The 21,690-nt window shown below is 41.0% G+C and overlaps 1 protein-coding gene across 1 annotated transcript in view; it reads left to right on the top strand.

Annotated features, from left to right (window-relative positions):
* LOC109921319 (serine/threonine-protein kinase 3-like) overlaps positions 1-21,690 on the top strand; it is a 409,892-nt gene that overhangs the window by 268,952 nt on the left and 119,250 nt on the right. The window contains exon 8 of the mRNA XM_048596227.1: positions 16,653-16,778. Within this exon, the coding sequence (XP_048452184.1) occupies positions 16,653-16,778 (126 nt within the window). The remainder of the gene's footprint in view (positions 1-16,652; positions 16,779-21,690) is intronic.

The following is a 21,690-nucleotide window of genomic DNA, read 5'->3' as shown; positions in this document are numbered from 1 at the left end:
GAAAACTTACTCATCAGACCACCTACACTTTCATCCAAATTCTTTCTATATATATTACAAACAACAGATATTCCAGCACTGATCCTTGTGGAACACCACTGGTAATAGACCTCTACTTAGTTAAATACCTCACCACAATTATCCTCTGTCTTTTATGACCAAGCTAATTTTGTATCTAACTTACCGACTCACTGTGGATACTATGTGACTCAATCTTCTGGATCAGCCTACCAAGAAGGATCTTGTCAAATGTTTTACTAATGTCCATGTAGATAACGTACACTGTCCTACCCTCAACAATAATTTTTGTCATTTCCTCAAAAACTCGATCAAATTTATGAAACAATACCTCCCTGTGCTGACTATCTCCAGTAAGTCCATTCTTTTCCAAATGGAAGTAAACCTTGTCCCTAAGAATATTCTCCAGTAATTTCCCTAGTACTGATGTAAGGCTCACTGGCCTATAATTTCCTGTATTATCCTTTTTAAACAAAGGAACAACACTGGCTACTCTTCAGTTTTCTTGTACTTCACTTGTGGCTAAAGAAAACTCAAAGATCTCTGTCAAGGTCCCAGATATCTCCTCCCTTGCCTCCCTCAGTATCCTGGGATAGATCCCATCAGGCCCTGGGGACTTACCTACCTTAATGTTTTTCAAGACACCCAACACCACCTCCTTCTTAATACTTATGTGCCCTAGAATATCAACATACCCTCCCTAATCTTACCATCACCCATATCTTTCTCCTTGGTGAATACTGAAGCGAAATACTCACTTCCTCTGGCTTCACGTGTAAATTCTCTCATTTATGCTTGAGTGGACGTACTCTTTCCCTTGCTACCCCTCTTGCTCCAAATATAATTATACAATGCTTTGAGATTCTTCTTAATCCTGCTTGCCAAGGTCATTTTGTGGCCCCTTTTAGCCCTCCTGGTTCCTTGTTTAAGTTCTTTCCTGCTTCCTTTATATTCCTGCAGGGCCTTGTCTGATTTCAGTTTCCTAAATGTTACTTATGCTTTACTTCACACTTGTTGCTGGGATGAAGCACGACAGTTCCCTTTCTCCAATCTATGGGAACATCGCACTTTTTAAGCTGTGGAGGTGCTACCTTCATCAACTTCCTTGTTCTGATGCGCTTGTTTGAAAAGTATTGGAAGGGTATTAACTTACAGGGAAACACTGCTTTGTTGGTCTCAAGTCTCACAAGTGTAGTGGTCACTGTTGATGGTCGCAAGCAGATTAATTGTAAGTGCCACCCTGGTTTAATTCATACTTTTTGTTTGGTTGGATTTCTGCTTCGAATAAAGTATAAGGTGCTCATCTAGCCTTACGATATTTTTCTTGATTTTCATTGTTGATTTTCAGTTTGGCAGAGGTCTTTTCCATGCTTCCCAGATCACCATTGAAAACAGTAGCTTGTTTCTTTAGAGTTTGTGACAGAACCTGACAAGTGATTTACTTCAGCTGAATTGAGTTTGATTTTCTTCAACCACATTCTCTGTAATAAAGCTGATGATTTCTTTTGACATTTCTTTCTTTTCTGTGAGGACATATCTTCATACTGATCGTATAATTGAACATTCACATTGATACAACCCCTTAAAGACACACCTTCGTTTGTGTATGTTCTTAGCACAATTTTTGAGCATTGCAGTGCAATATAACTGAGCTGCTTCTGAGGCACACTTTCACTTGAAATGAAACTGCCATTTCGGTGTCCATCTCACTTCTTACCAGTTTGCCATTTAGTAAGGGAGTGACTCAGTGTCAGTTGGTGTCGCTGGCATTGGCTAGTATTTTTAATAACAGTTCCTCTTCAGATTGAGAGTCTAGGCTTTTTTTTATGCTCTTGTTGCACTGTGTAGATTTTCTTTCTACTCTTCAGTTTCTATACTTTAACTGTATTGTTCACACTATTTCCTCAAACATGCCTTTCAATGCGTCCTTTCTTTTCTGCAGGTTATGCATACAGCTTTTTTATACCAGCAATTTGCTGTTGCGTAGCCTGTTTTTCCACCCAGTGGCAGTTTCAAGTTTGAATTAGCACTGATCTCTCAGCTGCCATTTTGAGCTCTCTCAGCTGCTATTTTGTGAACTCTCATGCTCGAGCTTAACTATTGAGTTTCCTTGGCTACTGGTTCCATCGAATGGACAGTGTTCTAGGAGATCACAAAGGAAATGTTTTAAAAACATTCTGGAGCACTATTTGAAACACTGCAACATTGTTGTTAATGACTAGGAAGAGCTTCCTGCCTGCCATTCAGAATGGCAACAACTTATCCTTCAAGTTGCATCACTTGTTGAGTCAGTGTTTTGATGGTGATACAGCAGCGACAGGAAAGGATAGAAAAGCATCCAAATCATTCACTCTGAATTCCACTACCATGTGGAATGTGTCCCATGTGCCCTGTGATTTGTGGGTCAAGAATCAGCATAATCACATAATGACTCATGGTTGAATCTCTGACCCCGAATAGACGTTAGCTTTGAATCAAGGGACACTTGAGTGTTCAGTTATACCTACCACAACCCTCCGAGGTTATATTGTCCGTGGAGGAACTGCGGATAAATTTTCTAGAATTATACCTGTATTTCTAGTTTTAAATTACAATGACAGCTTACACAAACTAGCAATTTATTTTGTTGGACTTTAGGTGGATAGGGGTTGATTTGATTAAGATTTTGATTAGAAAATGTCAGAGAAAATTTCCACTAGTGGGAGAGACTAACAATAGAGGACATAGTTTAAAATTTAGAGTCAGGATTTTCAGGACATTAGGATTTTAAATGTTACACCCTCGTTCAAAAAGGCTGCTCAACTATAACAGGAGCGGTCATTGTGATAGACCTTAATGGAGCATCTCTGGAGAGGGAGTTTCAAGGCCAGATCGGGAGAATTGAACAGTTGTAGTCTCTTGTGAAGATAAATGACACCTGCTATGTCATTGACGTCTGTGGAGGAATTGCTAAGAAATTTGTGTGATCTGTCTTTGTCCTCACCAATCTAATGCATCCATCCATGACATATTGATAGAAGACCAGTGTACAGTCCTTTGTAGAGATGAAGAACTGACTTATTGACCGACAGTACCACCATGCTAAATGTGACAGTCTTCGAATAGAAACTCAGAACTGGGCGTACATGAGGCACTGTGGACCGCTAACAGCAGCAGAATTGTGTTCAAACTCAAACTTGTGGTTCATCATTGCCATCAAGTCAGGAAATCAGCTCTGCCACGTGGCACACCAGTCATACCTAAAAATACTTGAGATATAAGCCTGTTTACCATAGACGATTACTTGCATGCCAAAAGGCAGATGCGGTATACAATGTACAGGGCTCAGCGATTCTATAAGTACAAATCAGATCAAATCAAATAGGTGTACAGTTAAGCATCTAGCACACAAATCTCCATACTTAATGACGTTGTGCCCAGTATATCATCACAAAAGACCAGGCTGATGCATTTTTATCATCTTCAGCCAGACGTAGATGATCCATCTCGGCCTCCTGCTGAGGCCTGCAACGTCACAGATATCGATATTAAACCAATTCGAGTTACTGCATGTGATACCAAGAAGCAGCTGAAGGCACTGGATTCTGCAAAGACTATGGGTCCTCGCAACATTCTGGCAATACTACTGAAAACTTATGCTCTGGAACTAGCCGCACATCGAGGCAAGCTGTTCCAGTACAACTAAAACACTGGCATCTACCCAACAATGTAGAAAATTACCCAGATATGTCCTGTCCACAAAAAGCAGAACAAATCCCATCTGGTCAACTACAACCTCATCAGTCTACTCTCTATCATCAGCAAAATGCTGGAAAGGATCTGATTTTGACAGATATTCAGTTTGGATTCTACCACGATCTCGTAACAGGCTATGTCAGCCATGGACAAAAGAGCAACTCATCAGCAAAGTGTTTGAAGGTGCCATCAACAGTGCTGTCAAGCAGCACCTGCTCAGCAATAACCAGCTCTTTGATGCCCAGTTTGGGCAGCTTATGACCACATTATAGTCTTCGTTCTAAAGAGTTGAATTCCAGAGGTAAGGTGAGAGTGACAGCCCTTGATATCAAGGCTGCATTTGACTGAGTGTGGTATCAAGGAGTATTAGCAAAGCTGGAAACAATGGGGCCATTTGTCTGCTCATTAGTCATACCTGGCACATAAGAAGATGGTTTTAGTTGGTGGAAGTCAGTCATCTCAGCTCCAGAACATCATTGCAGGAGTTTCTCAGTATAGTGTCCCAGACCTCACCATCTTTCGCTGCTTCATCAATGACCTTCCCTCCGTCTCACTGATAATTGCACTATGTTCAGCACCATTCACGACTCCTCAGATACTGAAGCAGACCATGTCACCTGGACCATCTCTAACACCTCTCTCACCTTACTGGACCTCTCTGTCTCCATCTCTCCATCACTTCAAAGTGTACGGTAAAATAGGGCAAAGTCAGCATGGTTTCATTAAGGGGAGGTCATGCCTGACGAATCTGCTAGAATTCTTTGAGGAAGTAATGACGAGGTTAGACCAAGGAGAGCCAATGAATGTTATCTACCTGGACTTCAAGAAGGCCTTTGATAAGGTGCCGCACAGGAGACTGCTGAGTAAGATAAGGGCCCATGGTGTTATAGAACATAGAACATAGAACAGTACAGCACAGTACAGGCCCTTCGGCCCACGATGTTGTGCCGAAACCTAAGGTCTATCTAACCTCCACCGCTACCTTATACTATCATCCATATGCCTATCTATTAGCCGCTTAAATGCCCCAATGAGGCCGATTCCACTACCCTCTCCGGCAATGCATTCCACGCCCCTACCACTTTCTGAGTAAAGAACCTACTTCTGATGTCTCCCCGATATCTACCTCCTTTCACTTTAAAACTATGTCCCCTTGTAAAAGCTACCTCCACCCTAGGAAAAAGTCTCTAGCTGTCTACTCTATCTATACCTCTGATCATTTTGTACACCTCTATCTAGTCACCTCTCATCCTTCGTCATTCTAAAGAGAAAAGCCCTAGCTCTCTCAACCTTTCCTTGTAAGACCTTCCCTCCATTCCAGGCAACATCCTGGTAAATCTCCTCTGCACCTTTTCCAATGCTTCCACATCTTTCCTGTAATGAGGTGAACAGAACTGGACACAATACTCCAGATGTGGCCGAACCAGGCTTTTGTATAGCTGGAGCATAACTTCATGGCTTTTGAACTCAATCCCTCTATTAATGAAAGCTAACACACCATAAGCCTTCTTAACAACTCTATAAACCTGGGTGGCAGCTTTCAGGGAACTGTGAACATGAACCCCAAGATCCCTCTGCTCCTCCACACTGCCAAGAATCTTTCCGTTAACCCTGTATTCTGTTTTCAAGTTTGTCCTTCCAAAATGAATCACCTCACACTTTTCAGGGTTAAACTCCATCTGCCACTTCTCAGCCCAGCTCTGCATTCTATCAATGTCCCTTTGTAACCTAGAACAGCCCTCCGCACTGTCCACAACATGACCCACCTTCATATCGTCCGCGAACTTGCTAATCCACCCTTCCCCTCCTTCATCCAAATCATTTACAAAAATCACAAATAGAAGAGGACCCAGAACAGATCCTTGTGGTACACCACTCATAACTGAGCACCATGTTGAATATTTTCCATCCACTACCACTCTTTGTCTTCTAAGGGTCAGCCAATTCTGAATCCAAACTGCCACATTTCCCCCTATCCCATGCCTCCTTGCCTTCTGCATGAGCCTACCATGGAGAACTTTATCAAACGCTTTACTTAAATCCATGTATACCACATCCACTGCTCCACCTTCATCCACGTGTTTGGTCACCTCTTCAAAGAATTCAATAATATTTGTGAGGCATGATCTACCCCTCACAAATCCATGCTGGCTATCATGAATCAAACTGTGCCTTTCCAAGTGATCATAAACCCTGTCTGTCAGAGCCCTTTCCAATAATTTGCCCACCACTGATGTAAGACTAACTGGTCTGTACTTTCCGGGGTTATCCCTGTTCCCTTTTTTGAACATGGGAATGACGTTTGCCTCTTTCCAATCTTCCGGCACTATACCCGTGGACAGTGAGGACGAAAAGATCATCGCCGAAGGTCCGGCGATCTCGTCCCTCGCTTCCCATAGAATCCTTGGATAAGCCCCATCAGGCCCGGGGGACTTATCTATCTTCAACTTCCTCAGAATTCCTAGCACATCTTCTTTACTAACATCAACCTCCTCTAGCCTACCTGCTTGTTTCACAACGTCCTCCTTTACAACTAGGTCCCTCTCAGTTGTGAATACTGAAGAAAAGTATTCATTAAGGACCTCTCCTATCTCTTTAGGCTCTGTGCACAAATTCCCTTTACAATCCATGATGGGCCCTACCCTTTCTCTGGTCATTCTCTTGTTCTGCACACACGTGAAAAAGCCTTGGAGTTTTCCTTGATCCTATCTGCCAAGGTTTTCTCATGCCCCCTTATAGCTCTCCTAAGCCCTTTCTTCAGCTCCTTCCTGGCTAACTTATATCCCTCTAGAGCCTTTTCCGTTCCTCTTTTCCTAAACCTTACATAAGCCTCCTTCTTCCTCTTAACCAGTCGTTCGACCTCTCTCGAGAACCATGGCTCCCTCACTCGACCGCATCTTCTCTGCCTGCTGGGGACAAACATATCGAGCACATGCAGTATGCATTCCTTAAACAATCTCCACATATTTGTGGTGCCCTTCCTTGACAGCATCTGTTCCCAATTTATGTTACCCAGTTCTTGCCTAACTGAATTGTAATTACCCTTCCCCCAATTATAAACTTTACTCTGCCGTATGTACCTATCCTTATCCATGACTATCGTGAAAGAAACAGAGTTATGATTGCTACCGCCAAAATGCTCTCCTACCAACAGGTCTAACACTTGGCCCGGTTCGTTGCCAAGCACCAAATCCAAAGAGGCCTCTCCTCGTGTTGGTCTATCTACATACTGTGTCAGGAATCCTTCCTGAACGCACTGGACAAAATCTGCTCCATCTAAACTGTTACAACTAAAATGTTTCCAATCAATATTTGGAAAGTTGAAGTCACCCATGACTACAACCCTGTGACTTCTGCACCTTTCCAGTATCTGCCTCCCAATCCGCTCCTCTACTTCTCTGCAACTATTAGGGGGGTCTGTAAAAAAACCCCAACAAAGTGACTGCTCCTTTCTTGTTCCTGACCTCAACCCAAACTGACTCTGTAGACATATCATTCTCGAACTGCCTTTCAGTAGCTGCTATACTCGCTCTGACTAGCAATGCCACTCCCCCACCTCTTTTTCCACCCTCCCTATTCCTTTAAAAGCATCTAAATCCCGGAAGTTCCAACAACCATACCTCTCCCTGAGTTACCCAAGTTTCTGTAATGGCCACAACATCGTAGTTCCAAGTACCGACCCATGCTCTAAGTTCATCCGGTTTATTTCTGATACTTCTTGCATTGAAGTGTACACATCTCAAACCATCTCGCTGTCCGCAATTACGCTCCATCAACTACATTTCTTTATAACTACCTCACTCCCTGTTGTGAATGTTGGAAGGCCGAATACCTCATCCTCTGAATTATAAATCCGGTTCCCCACCCCCTGCCAAACTAGTTTAAACCATCCCATACAGTTCTAGCAAACCTCCCTCCCAGGATATTTGTGCCCTTTCGGTTCAGGTGCAACCCATCCTTACTGTACAGGTCCCACCTTCCCCAGAATGTGCTCCAATTATCCACATAATGGAAGCCCTCCCTCCTACACCAGCCCTGTGGCCACGTGTTTAGCTGCACTCTCTCCCTATTTCTTACCTCGTTATCACGTGGCACTGGTAGTAATCCAGAGATAACTACCCTGTTTGACCTGGACTTCAGCTTCCAACCTAACTCCCTGTACTCGTTTCTCACATTCTCAGTCCTTTTTCTACCTCTGTCATTGGTACCGATGTGTATCATGACTGCTGGTTGCTCACCCTCCCTGTTGAGGATCTTGAAGACACGATCCGAGACATCACGGACCCTGGCACCCAGGAGGCAACATACTATCCTTTCATTTCATTCGTGTCCACAGAACCGCCTGTCTGTGCCTCTTACTATTGAATCCCCCACTACAATTGCTCTCCTATTCTCCCCCCTTCCCTTCTTTGCCACAGGGTCAGGCTCAGTGCCAGAGACCTGTCCGCTATGGCCTTGCCCTGGTAGGTTGCCCCCCCAACAGTATCCAAAACGGTATACTTATTATTGAGGGGAACGGCCACAGTGGGTCCCTGCACTGTCTGCCTATTCCCTTTCCCCTTCTTGACAGTCACCCAGGTACCTTTTTCCTGTACCTTGGGTGTGACCACCTCCCTGTAACTCCTCTCTATCACCTCCTCAGCCTCCCGAATGATCCAGAGTTCATCCAGCTCCAGCTCCAGTTCCCTAACACGGTTTTTGAGGAGCTGGAGTTGGGTGCACTTCTCGCAGGTGAAGTCAGAGCGGACACCAGCAGTGACCCTTACCTCCCACATCCTGCAAGAGGAGCATGCAACTGCCCTAGCTTCCATTCCCTCTACTCAACATTTCCGGAAGAAGAATTAAAAAAAAGCCTTATCTTACCGAACCTCCTCACAGTCTTTTTTGGTTAGAGGAGGAGGATGGGTGGGAGACAATACACATGTCGTGTTTTGGGTTTAGCCAATGCCCGAATTTATCTGTTTCTTCCTGGCTCGCGTTCCCTCCACACACCCACCGCTGTAAACAAGAGGGCCGCTTGCCGCACGAGGTAAGTTTTTATACAGGAAGAAACAAAAACCGCTTACCTTCCCGTTGGCACTCTGGCTCGCGCTGCTGCTGCTGAAAACAAGAGGGCCGCTTGCCGCACAAGGTAAGTTTTTATACAGGGTATAAAACCTGGAGGTAAGGTACTAGCATGGATAGAAGATTGGCTGTCTGACAGAAAGCAGAGAGTGGGGATAAAAGGTTCTTTCTCAGGATGACAGCTAGTGACAAGTGGTGTTCCACAAGGGTCAGTGTTGGGACCACAACTTTTCACTTTATAAATTAATGATCTGGATGAAGGAACTGTGGGCATTCTGGCTAAGTTTGCAGACAATACAAAGATAGGTAGAGGGACAGGTGGTATTGAGAAGGCAGGGAAGCTGCAGAAGGATTTGGACAGGTTAGGAGAGTGGACAAAGAAGTGGCAGATAGAGTACATCATGGGAAAGTGTGAGGTCATGCACGTTGGTAAGAAGAATGGAGGCACGGACTATTTTCTAAATGGGGAGAAAATTCAGAAGTCTAAAGTGCAAGGAGACTTGGGAGTTCTAATCCAGTATTCTCTCAAGGTAAACTTGCAGGTCGAGTCAGTAGTTCGGAAGGCAAATGCAACGTTGGCATTTCTTTCAAGAGGACTTGAATATAAAAGCAGGGATGTACTTCTGAGGCTCTTTAAGGCTCTGGTCAGGTCATATTTGGAGTATTGTGTGCACATTTGGGCCCCATATCTCAGGAAGGATGTACTGCACCTGGAGTGGGTTCAGAGCAGGTTCATGAGAATGGTCCTAGGAATGAAAAGCTTAACATATGAGGAACATTCGAGGACTCTGTGTCTATACTCGATGGAGTTTAGAAAGATGAGGAGGGATCTAATTGAAACTCACAGAATGACCAGGGCAGAGTGGATTTTGGGAAGATGTTTCCATTGATAGGAGAGACTAGGACCTGAGGGCACAGCCTTAGAGTAAAGGGAAAACCTTTTAGAACAGAGATAAAGAGAAACTTCTTCAGCCAGAGAGTGGTGAATGTATGGAATTCACTGCCTCAGAAGGCTGTGGAGGCTAGGTCATTGAGTATATTTAAGACAGAGATAGATAGGTTCTTGAATGTCAAGGGGATCAAGCGTTACGGGGAGAATGGGGTTGAGAAACGTATCAGCCATGGTTGAATGGCGGAGCAGACTTGATGGGCTGAATGGCTCATCTACTCCAAAACCTTAGTGGCCTAATTTCTGCTCCTATGTTTTATGATATTATAAATGGGAATTTCTGTATTTAGTAGAAATTCTGATGAATATTAAAGTAGAAAAATGTCGAACTCTCTGAACCTTTGTTTTGTAATGCCATTGTTCCTGACCATTGGAGTTGTCAGAAAGCTTTTGACTGCCCTTTTTGCTGATAGCTGACACAGTATTTCATGTCCTTTCTGCAGCTGGAGATGTGTTCTTGTGCATTTCTGTCTCTCAAAACAATGAGAATTCTGTGGCACAGTTCCGGTCTGGCTGAAGTCAGCACCTTCACCAGTTGACTTCAGCAGACCAACATTTCAAAGTCTGGTGCTCAGGTTATCCCAATGGTATCCCTCCCAAAAACATTGGCACCAAAGTTTTGCATCTATGCGTGTTTGCCAAAGTAAAGGATTACATACTTCTTATTGTGAGCCAGTGCACTTTCACCTCGTCCCCATCAGTTTCACTCCAATATGTGCTGCAGTTCACCACTCACCTTTTCCTTTCCCATCTCTATAGCACTTCTCTTGTACGGTTCTCCTCCCAGCTGTGCAGACATATCTGTCAATGAGTTACCTTTAGATTTCTGCACAATCATCTTTGGGGTTCATAACATGTTGGAGTCATCCTCTCTTCATGCATGTGTGGAAATATCTTTTGCAGGCAGGGGTACAGCTTTCTTACATATGCTCCCTCTGCATCACTGCTCCCAATTCCATGACAGCATCTGTGTTGTCAAACTGTCTGTCTTACATTGAATAGCAAAAAGATTTCCAGTTCTTAAATAATTATGGTTAATGAGATTTGTGTAAGAATGGCCTTATTCTAATCCAACTACGAGTTTATTTTCTCCCATGTTATGCTGCCACTCAGAGGACTTGCAGCAAGCTCTGATTGGTGACATAAAAGAATCAGCAGTTTTGCAAAAAATCAGTTATTCAGCTATGTGCAGTGAAGTGAACATTGAGGCAGCCTGGATCCAATGTAGGTGAATTTTAAGACTTTAGGATAATTGATTGTTTGACCTTGTCCTCTAAGTAATCAGGTTTTTTTTCATAAAGACCAGGGAACTTGGCTATTGACTCAGAACACGTATTTAAAGTGAAGGTACAAAACAGAAAAACTGGCATCTTTTTATTAATAAAATAGACATTGTCATCTCAGACCATAATTCAGTGAGAGAAGGAATACAATTTAGGATTCAGAATTACAAAGGAAAACAAAAGTGAAAACAGCTGAAAAAGATGGATTTCTGAGAATTTAATACCGGCTAAGTAACAAAACAAAACAACAATAGTGAGGAAAAAGGTGAATGTATAATTGATGCAGAAAGGATAGAAAACACCAGGGATATCGACAGGGCAAATCATAAAAATAAACAATTGACAAGAAATGAAGACAAATGGCAAGATAATGTTGCAGTTCTCTTGGAGCTGGAATTAATTGAATGAGTCAAAATGAAGTCTCTGAGCCTGGATCACTGAAGTCTTTAACCCTGATGAAATATTGATGGATATCCATTTGGCAACAATTGCTTTATGCATGATCAGGCCTTTTAAGCCTTACTACTGTTCATAACATTTATTGCATAGTTAATGATGGCATGTTACTATTAAATATTTGGAAAGAACAGAAAACCAGCATTGGGCTGGATTTTCCAAGGAGTGGCAATCTTATGTAGATTGCAATTCTGGCCCTTTTTTTTCATGAAAGAAGGGAACTCTGCATTTCTGAGAAGACAGTCTCAGAAATGGGGACTGTACTTCCATTCTGACAGTTCTTTTGTTGTGCAGAATTCTCAGAGAAAGATAAACTGCACCCTCATTATCGCAGTCAACTACTGTATCATGAAATTTAAAGGTCCTGACAGCCACTTTGATGGCTGCTGTCAAACCGTAAGCATGTAAAATAATAATGATGTTAGAGTGCAGGGAGTGTAGGGTGCTAGATGCTGCCAGACCTGCTGAGCTTTTCCAGCAACTTCTGCTTTTGTTCCTGATTTATAGCATCTGCAGTTCTTTCGATTTTTATTTAGGATGCCAGGGTGCTAGATAAGTAGGGAGATATCCAGCTGTGGTGCAACTAGAGATCAGGTAGGGTGCCAGGGTTACAATACTAAATAGGTAAGTGGTAGAGTGCCAGGTGGGTAAGGTATCATGTAAGTAGGGTGCCATTTGGGTGGAGGATGGGGTGCCGAGTGGGAAAGGGATAGGTTGCCAAGTAGGTCAGGTTCCAGGTTGCAAGGTAAGTGAAGCAGTGTTTAGGGTAGGTTAGGTGGATGGGAGAAATCACTTAAGTGTTTGCTTTTTTACTCTGCTGCTCTGGGAAGCACGATGTGACATTTTGTATACATTAATGAGGGAAAAAAGGGATGAGGGATGAAAGACTCCAAAACTGCATTGATGAAGTACCACAGAATAGCTAGTCATCAAAATTGAGGCCTATGGGAATAGGGATGTTGGATGGATACTAAATTGGCTGAATGAGCAGATGCAGGAAACACCAGTGATAAATGATTATTTCTCAGACCGGAGGAAGTTATACAATGGTGTTCCTCAGCGGTCAGTATTTGGACCACTTCCCTTGATTTATATTGATGATTTAGACCTCAGTGTGCAGTGTACCATTTCAAAATTTGAGAATGACCCAAAACTTAGAAGTACAGTGAACTTCTAGCATGTCCAATATTGTGAGCCTGACTGATATAAAATTGGTTTCTGGTGTAACTTTGAGCATAGTCTGATAGCTAAGAGTTGCACATGCTAGAAGCCACATATAATAATACACAGGACACTGTTTTACACAGGCAAAAATAATTTGCACCTTTTCATGGAAACAAAAGGGATCATGGAAACTTTCAGTCTCTGGTCAGGATGTTGCCAGTGGAAATGTCGGAATCAGAACCTACCTGTCTAGTCTGAGAATTAAGAATACTAAGAATAGTTAATTAAGAATAGTTAACTATTCTAGCTACATCTCCAATGTCAATGATGGCCAAACCAATCAGAACTCTCTTTCCGTGCTGTGTAAGTTTGTGTCCCTATTTGCAAGCCTGCTTCGTGGGTCATACTCCTGATGAATGGAAGACAAAAAGCTTCAATTTCTTGTCTCCTTTTAGCAATCCTTTTGATGCTAAATGGGATTTCATTTCCCTTTCTCACTCCCTCTAACAACCCCATCTTACTGTCCTCCTCATTCCATTTGTTGCATCTAACTTCACTACTTTTATCTTCCTTATCCCCCTCTGTCTTACCTTCTCTTGATGTGGAGATGTCCGTGTTGGACTGAGATGGACAAAATTAGAAGTCACACGACACCAGGTTATAGTCCAACAGGTTTATTTTCAATCACAAGCTTTCAGAGCACTGCTCCTTCGTCAGGCTTGTGATTTCAGTCAAGGTCAAAAAAATCTGAAACATAAACAGAATTTGTTGGAGAAATTCACATCACTGACAACATCTGTGGAGGGAAAGCAGAGTCATCATTTTCAGACAAGTGACCCTTCTTCAGTAATCCTCTGGAAGATTCCATGGAGAGGGAAGAGCAAGAATGGCCCTCCAGGCTCCAAAAGAAATTCTTGAGCATGCTTGACACTTAACTTTCCCTCCATTTATCCATGTCAGAATCTGTTTCTGAACCTCATCCTACTTCTAATTAATGCCAAGAACTATTTCCTTGAGTGTCTGGTCTCTGTATTCCTGGCTGGACCAACTCCTACCTGCATCGGTTTGGAAAGTGATATCATATATTAAAACATGTCCAAGTGCATTCTGTTCTCTTTTTCAGAATAGGCTGGTCACTTTGGGCTACTTTTGCACCAATACTGATTTGAATTAAAATTAATCCCTTACATTCAGATTATGGTTTTACCATTGCTACTTATGAATGAGAACCCCAATACCTTGTAATTATATTCTTCATTAACCATTAAAAGAAAATTACTTGCATTTACACAGCAATTTTCATGACCCCGCAGTCCATGAACTGGTTTGAATATACTCAGTATTGTAAATGCAGCAATTTGAGTTGGCTTATTGTGTTACAAATAATTACTCTCAAATTTCTACCAACACTAAATATTTTAACAAGACTAAGTTATTTGTATCTATGCTGATATTGGCTATTTATTTCTTTTGAGTTGTACTTAGATAACTTGGATAATAAAATATTTCCATCAAGAAAAACGTCCTGAGAAATTCCAATCTGGAAAACAATCGATTTTGAATCCTCCAGTTGTAACCCTTCTGCTTGTATTTTGTAATGTATGTTTTAAATACTTAAAAGGTTCCTTAGACAGTACCTTCCAAACTCAGGACAACTTCTGTCTAGAAGGACAAGGGCAGCAGATCATGGGGAAATCCCGTGCAAATTCTGGGCAGATTGCTGGCCAAGCAACTCACCATCTTGACTTGTCACTTTGTCATTGGGTCAAAATCCTGGAACTCCCTCCCTAACTCCATTGTAACTCTATCTACAACACGCAGACTGCAGTGGCTCAAGAAGGTGGCTCACCACCACCTTGTCAAGAGCAACTAGGGATGGGAAATAAATGTTGGCCCAGCCGTCAATGCCACAAATGAATAAAGAACACCTTTGAAGCCAAATTTCTAAGGCATATTAAATGCACATTGATTGAACTAAGGTAGGAAAATGACTGCAATGTCTGTAGAAATTAAAACGTATTGAGTTTTAAATAGAGATTTGATCTGATCTTCCAATTGAAAAGAAAACTAGCTGAAAATAATGGCATGACGAGATTGTGTGTTTTAAAACTAATCAAGATGAATTTTCCCTTTTTTTGACTTATTTGTACACTGTGTTCTCCACGGGACAGCAATCTTTGTAGTAAACAGTTCCCCACTTCCCCCTGCTTCTAATGCATTCCCATATTCCCTTTTTCCTAAATATAACTCTGAGTTGTTCTGTTCAGGTGCTTTCCACAGTTTTTTTAGTATTTCTTAAATCCATCACCAGCAGTGAAGTTTGTTCTGTTGATTCTACTTTCCTGAAATCCTTAGATGGCTGCAGGATGCATCTCTTCAAATATAGGCTGACACCCTGCTGCATCTGGCTGTGGTATTTCACAATGTCAGGCAGCTTTTTCTTACAACTGGCCTCACAAAACACCTCTCGGTCTGAGAGATTTATTGATTTATAGGGAAGTCTGTAACTAGATCTAAAAATGGCTTCCTCTGCCCTCTTTCCCCATAGCAATGTGAAACACATTAGCCATGTATTTAGGTAGAAATGTTAATTTGCTATACTGAACCCCAACTCTCTTTTAACTTAAAAATAAATTGAGAGTTTACGGCCCAGCTGTTAACAAATTGATACTTAACACCACCTTTCTGGGATTTTTAGATAGCCATGAACTCAGATATTTTTGTCATTGACTCCAAATGTAAACAACTTGCACTTTCATCCGAATAAAACAGTCCAAGCCTTCATTTTTAAAAAAAACCTTGATCTCTATTAATCAAACCTTCAAGTTTATTTTCAGACAGACATCAGAATAGGTCCTTCTAAATTTAAATTACATTCCCAAAGCATGATTATCTTACAAACCACACGATTGCAACAGCTTGTTGAGCTAAATAAGCATGTTTAACAATACCATGCCTGAAACCTGTTGGTCTTCTGTAGCAAGGAGTTGACCCCTACCGAGTGTTGCAGACCGGTACATTTTAAGGTCCAGGACTACATGCTGAGGGATGCACTAAACGTTGGGGCAACTGCCACCAAGGCACAGTGGGGAAAGACAGCATCTAAGATCTTTCAGCTGAACTTAAATGTGAGTCTGTTCAGTTGTAGGACTCTCCCAGTGTCTCAAATATATGTAAACATAGTCTTGTACAAGTAAGAAATGCTTTTGGTTTGTTTACTGGATAGGGTCAAACTCCAATGTTTGTTTGTTTCTTCATATGCTACTGTATAGAACTGAACTATTTCAGTGACCATCTATGTATGTATGTAAAGATATTTTTATGAATAAAATATATTTTTGAAATAAAAAATGTATTTTACCTTTATATGTCAAAATATCCCTAACATCGAAATTCATCCACGTGCAAGGTGATGCATTTTCTTCTTCGGTTTCTTCTCTGTCCACCTCTCACCAAAAAACCACATTCTTGCTCTCTTCTTAAGATGATGACAATACATGTGATGCATGTGTATGCTGGCCGCCCTCTGCTTCTTCACTGAAGGAGTTGTTCTTCCTACATAAGTTCAATCCATAACTGTTGCTGTATAAGTTAGTAACAAGTTAGCCAGAACAGTAATATTTTTACCTGTCATCATCGATGCCAATCCAGTTTCAAAAGGATCACATAGTGAGGGCAGGAGAGCAGAAACATTGACTGTTTATTCATCTCTGTTATCTGGGCACTCTGAAATCAATTGCAGAATTCATGCTGCCACTTCAGAAAACTGAATAACAAACAAGTGTTGGGGTGTCCACAGTATACATTTGTTTATTGAGCCAATGAACAGATCCAGGAATCCTGTGATTCATTAATATTTGACTTTTTCAAAGGGAGATTAATGGCATAGGAAGCAATATGTCAATACATACTTCATTTAATTGTAAGTGTTGCATGTTAACTAACTGTTAATCAGTTTGCTACATTTCCTTCTCTTGCTACAGCACAATTTCATTAAAAATGCCAAATCGGTGTCAATTCTGAGAGATTTAATAATTGAAGCAATGGAAATTAAAGCAAAAAGACATCAGGAACAGCAGAGGGAACTTGAAGAAGATGATGAGAACTCTGTAAGTGTGATAATATTGCGTTCTAAGTTTATGACGCTCATTTAATTTGGTTCATCTCAGTACCTTTCTACAAATATGACTTGATTGAGCTCATTTCCAAAAATAATTTGTTTGAAGTAGTCCAGAAGAATTAAGTTATTTTATTTAACATTGCTTTCCATACTGTCCTGGCACGTCTCTGGATTCCTTGGGTCCACATCATCTGGAGCCAAGAGGATAAACAGCTTGCTTGCAGAATTCTTTCTAGCCCATTCTATAATTGCTTATTATTCAGCTTCAAGGCTTCAGATGTTGCACCCATTTGACTTATGTGCTAGTTCAGCCTTTACCAATTCCATACTTAAAATACAACATTGAGTATGAAACGTCGATACACATTATAGGTATGTGCACGCAAGGGAAAAAGGATAAGGTTCTGGATACTTTCTTTGAATAATTAGACAGTGAGAACTCCCGGCATTTACCTGGTCTTGCACTCTGCTACTTTGAATTTGGGGACTGTTTATGGCCCCAGACCTGGCCACTATTGCCTCTGCCACCACTGCCAGAGCTGCCAGCCAACCAGGGCTGAAGTTCTGTCTCCAGCCAATTAATGAGCTTATATGGGGCTTCTGTGATTGGTTCCACACCAACTCTTCAAAGTGGCAATGAGAGAAGTCCTGCTGTCTAAAAAATCCTGCCCATGAAGTTCTTGAAATTGTAAAACTAGTTCAGATGTCAAAAAAAATAGTTATTCTACTTGTATCCTATTTTGTTATTTGGAGCAAACTATTCATGATGATTCCATGAGTGTCATGATGTTTAGTTTGCAGTGGTTCAAAATGGCATTGAGAAACAGGGGTGTTATCTCAGTTCTTTAAGATAGATTTTTTTTTGTGGACATAGTTTAATTTTTAAATGTGCACATTTAAAAGTTGCTTTGAATGAATGAACATAACATGGCATTTTGCTAAAACATAAGCTACTCATGTGAAATGGTGATTTTCACAAAATGAAAGTTAATATTCATTCAGTCATAGCACATTATGTGTCCAAAAGGAGATTAATTTAAAATATATCTTCAATATCTAATTGAGAACAGTTAATAAATTAATAGCTATAGTATCCTGAAATTATCCTTACACAGATGATGGGTACCTAAGGAGATGGGAATGCATTCTGACAAAATGGTATGTTTTGATAGCTGTACTGCCCTGCTGAGGTAATTGTACAGGCTGTTTTAATTAAGAAAAATTACAAGCAGAGTGTTCTACAGAAGGTTAATTCCAATCTCAAAATTTAAATGTTAGTTTAAGCTTTACTGCACGTGGTTGGTTTTTTTCCCTTATGTGTATTTTGAAGTATGATTTGGATCTAATATCCAATGTGAGCAGCTGCACAGGAGTGATCCGTTGCCTGGCAGCTTGTGGGAAACATTTCCAAATATTTATACCACTGGACCCTCAAAGGGATAGATTGATAATTTCTATTTTATCTGCAAGCCTTGAGGTATTTTGTCAGTTTTTTTTGGGAAATGCTGCCATAAACAGTCAATGAAGACAGAAAAGATCTGTTCAAACGAGGAAGCTACAAAAGTAGATGAGAGGAATTATTGACACCATGATGTATTTTTGTTAACCACTGATATAAGTGGGGAGACATGCCAATGTACATCATTGTATAGGGAAGAGGGATTGAAGCAGAGCTCTGCTCAAACATGTACCCAAGCACAAAGCAAGGAAATCTTTACAAACACTGAAAATCTTGCCAGAAGACATTGATTGCCATGGAGAGTTTTAGTGATTGAAAACAGCTGATGCAATTATAAGTCATTTTCAACCATTAGAAATTAAAAGGTGGTGCAGGAAGTGACCTGAGGTTTTTTAACAATAAGTTGAAAAAAGTTGGAATGCATTACGCGTGGTGAGACCACCTATCCAAGGAATCTCTTAGGTGACAACAAACATATGCCAAATCAACAACGACAATGGTTCACATCAGGGTGTAATGAAGACCGCACTGTTCCATTGTAAATCCTTCAACATAACTAATGTATCAGCGGTTCAACTCAGACTATAGTTACTTCTATAACATCGTCAATTTTATAAGGAATTCAGATGTACTCCAGTTTCATGATTATTACATGATTCACTGTAGTGAATTGATATTTTTTCTGGAGGTTCATTGTACAAACTTCCAAATTTTTTTTAAAATTACAAAATGAAATACTTTGTATTTGTAAATTACATGAAAATTCTGTGCATGATAGCCTTAACTGGTGGTTGTAACATTATTCCTGTTAGTTTGACTTTTAAGTAAATGAAATACAAAAGATAATAAAATCAACATGACGTTTTTTAGAGAATAAATGCAATGAATGATTGGCCAGTAGTGCTAGCAGTAAAGCTTTGTTCTCCCATCCAAAGGGCCTTGAATCACATCTTCTACTGGTATGTGCATGTCTTGCCAGTTTTTAGCTTTCTGCTGGATAAAGCACTGCAGGGCAGTTTACTGCTACATCTCGATAAAGTTTGCCAAGAATATTTTAAACTATTTCCAGCAACAAATGTCACATAATGAATCTAGCTTGCTGAGCCCGTTCTTCAGTGTAAAATTGAACCATACCTTCCATGCTATACACTTAACATGTCAATGCATTCTCTGCTCTTCTGAATAGATGAACAAGTAAAGATACAACTGAGCACTTCAGCTCCGTGGGTAATACATGTCATTCTTCCAAACTGATGACTTGTTTTGCTATTCCTGATATCAGAGGCAGAATTTTCCCATTTTGAATTGAGATGGAATACAAGCAATGAAAAATGGCCACAATATTGTGTGGACAGAAGTACCATCACTGTTTCTGCTTTTCACTATTTACCCCAGAGCAATGGAGGGACCAAGCCCTGGAATTCATCCACTCCAATTAGCAAAGCAGTTTAAATCATCGTGGACCCATTAAGAACTTGTCCCTAGTTCCAATTTCCACTGAAGTGATAAGAGTTTAACACCTGTAGGGAATCAGACCAGCTCAGTAGAATTGGGGATAGGGTCAACTATAAGTTTATGTAAGAAGATATGGATCAAAATGGTAGGGTAAAGCATGACTGATGGCTCCTACCCAATTATATAAAAATATACTGAATTGAAAAAGGCATTACCAGGCTACCCTGTGCAGTTCTAGATCCGGTGCAGGGATCCAGGCCTATCGCTACCTCTGAAAAATAGAAATTTGAACATAAAGAACTTCTTCCCCCAAATACTAACAAAGGCAGCCAACTCTGGGATTTTGCAAACGCAGATTTTCTAGGAGAAATACTATATGAAAGATTCCATGGATGCTTTTCCAGAATGCAAGCAGAATCAGCTTCAAAGGGAAATCATGTCTAATTTATGAGAGATTTTCGAGAAAGTCTCAACCAGAGTGAATAAAGGGGATCCAGTTGATGTGTTGTATTTGAACTTCCAGAAGGCAGTCAAAAGTTACCTCACAAAAGGTTAAGGCTTAAATAAGGGCCCATGGTGTTGGAGGCAGTTTATTGATAAATAAGTGGGCAAAAAGTTGACAAATCAAATACAATGTGAGAAAATGTGAAGTTGGTCGTTTTGGAAGGGAGAACAAAAGAACAGAATTTTATTTCAAAGGAAAAAAATCTTGCAGAAAGTTGCAATGCATAGAGACTTCAGAGTATTTGAGCATGAAACACAGAAAGCCAGCACACAGGTGCAGCAGGTAATCAGGAAGGTTAATAGAACATTGGCCCTAATTTCAAGTGGGTTGAAGTTTAAGAGCCAGGAAGTGTTACTGCAACTATACAATGTGCCATTGAGACTATATCTGGACTACTGTGAACAGTTGTGGTCCCTATTTAAGGAATGATATAATTTCATTGAAGGCAGTTCAGAGAAGGTTCACTAGGATGACCGCTGGTATGGAAGGATTGTTGTATTAACAAAGGCTAAACAGGTTGAGACTACTCACTGGAGTTTAGAAGACTTAGAAATACTTCATTGAAACATATAGGATTCCTAAGGGGCTTGATAGGGTAAATATTGAGAGGATGTTTCTCCCTGTGGGAAAGTCTAAAACCAGAGGATATTGTCTCAGAATAAAGGGATATCAGTTTAAGACTGAGATGAGGAGGAATTTCTTCTCTCAGAGGGTTGTGAGTTTTTGTAACTCCTTGCCACAGAGAGCTGTGGGGACAGAGCCCTTGTGAATATTTAAGGTAGACAAACAGGAGGCTGGAAGAACACAGCAAACCAGGCAGCATCTGGAAGAAAGGAGAAGTCAATGTTTTGGGTATTACCCTTCTTCAGGACTGGATGTGGGTGTAGGGAGAGGTGCAGATAAAGTGGGGAGGTAGAAGGGTAGCGGAATGGTGGTGATAGGTGGACACTGGTCGTAGGTATGACCTGGTTGGTTAATGGGAGGGATGAATCTTCTGTGACTATCCTCATTGCTCGCTACCTTGACGGATTTAGTGAAATTATGGGCAACCAACATTGATCAACATGACTTTCATGTTTTCAGAAGCTGCTTAGCTGACCACACTGCCTCTGCTGCCTTTTGTTGTGAATCTGTCAGTGGAACAGCTATTTTTGTGAAGTTTCATACAAAGCTATGACAGAAACCAGACATCCTCAGAACATTTTGCTTAGTTTTAGAGTCAGGGAACTCCACTACAGTTTGTACTTCTGCCAGTCTGCTGCATCTCGGCAGAACTAGAACTGTTGTCTAATGGAGAGTATTTGCTAGTGCGGTTGGGGAGGGTTTAAACTAAAATGGCGGGATTGGAAACCCATACAGGGAGACAGAAAAGAAGGGAAACAAAGACAAAATTTTAAAAGAAGTGGGAAATCAGAAAAATGATAAGAATTCAAGGGCAAGAATCAAATGGGGCCACAGTAGCTGACGGGACTAAGAACGTTA

Source organism: Rhincodon typus, chromosome 4 (assembly GCF_021869965.1).
Source record: "Rhincodon typus isolate 14 chromosome 4, sRhiTyp1.1, whole genome shotgun sequence".
Lineage (NCBI taxonomy): Eukaryota > Metazoa > Chordata > Chondrichthyes > Orectolobiformes > Rhincodontidae > Rhincodon > Rhincodon typus.
This window is presented reverse-complemented; position numbering and strand designations above follow the sequence as displayed.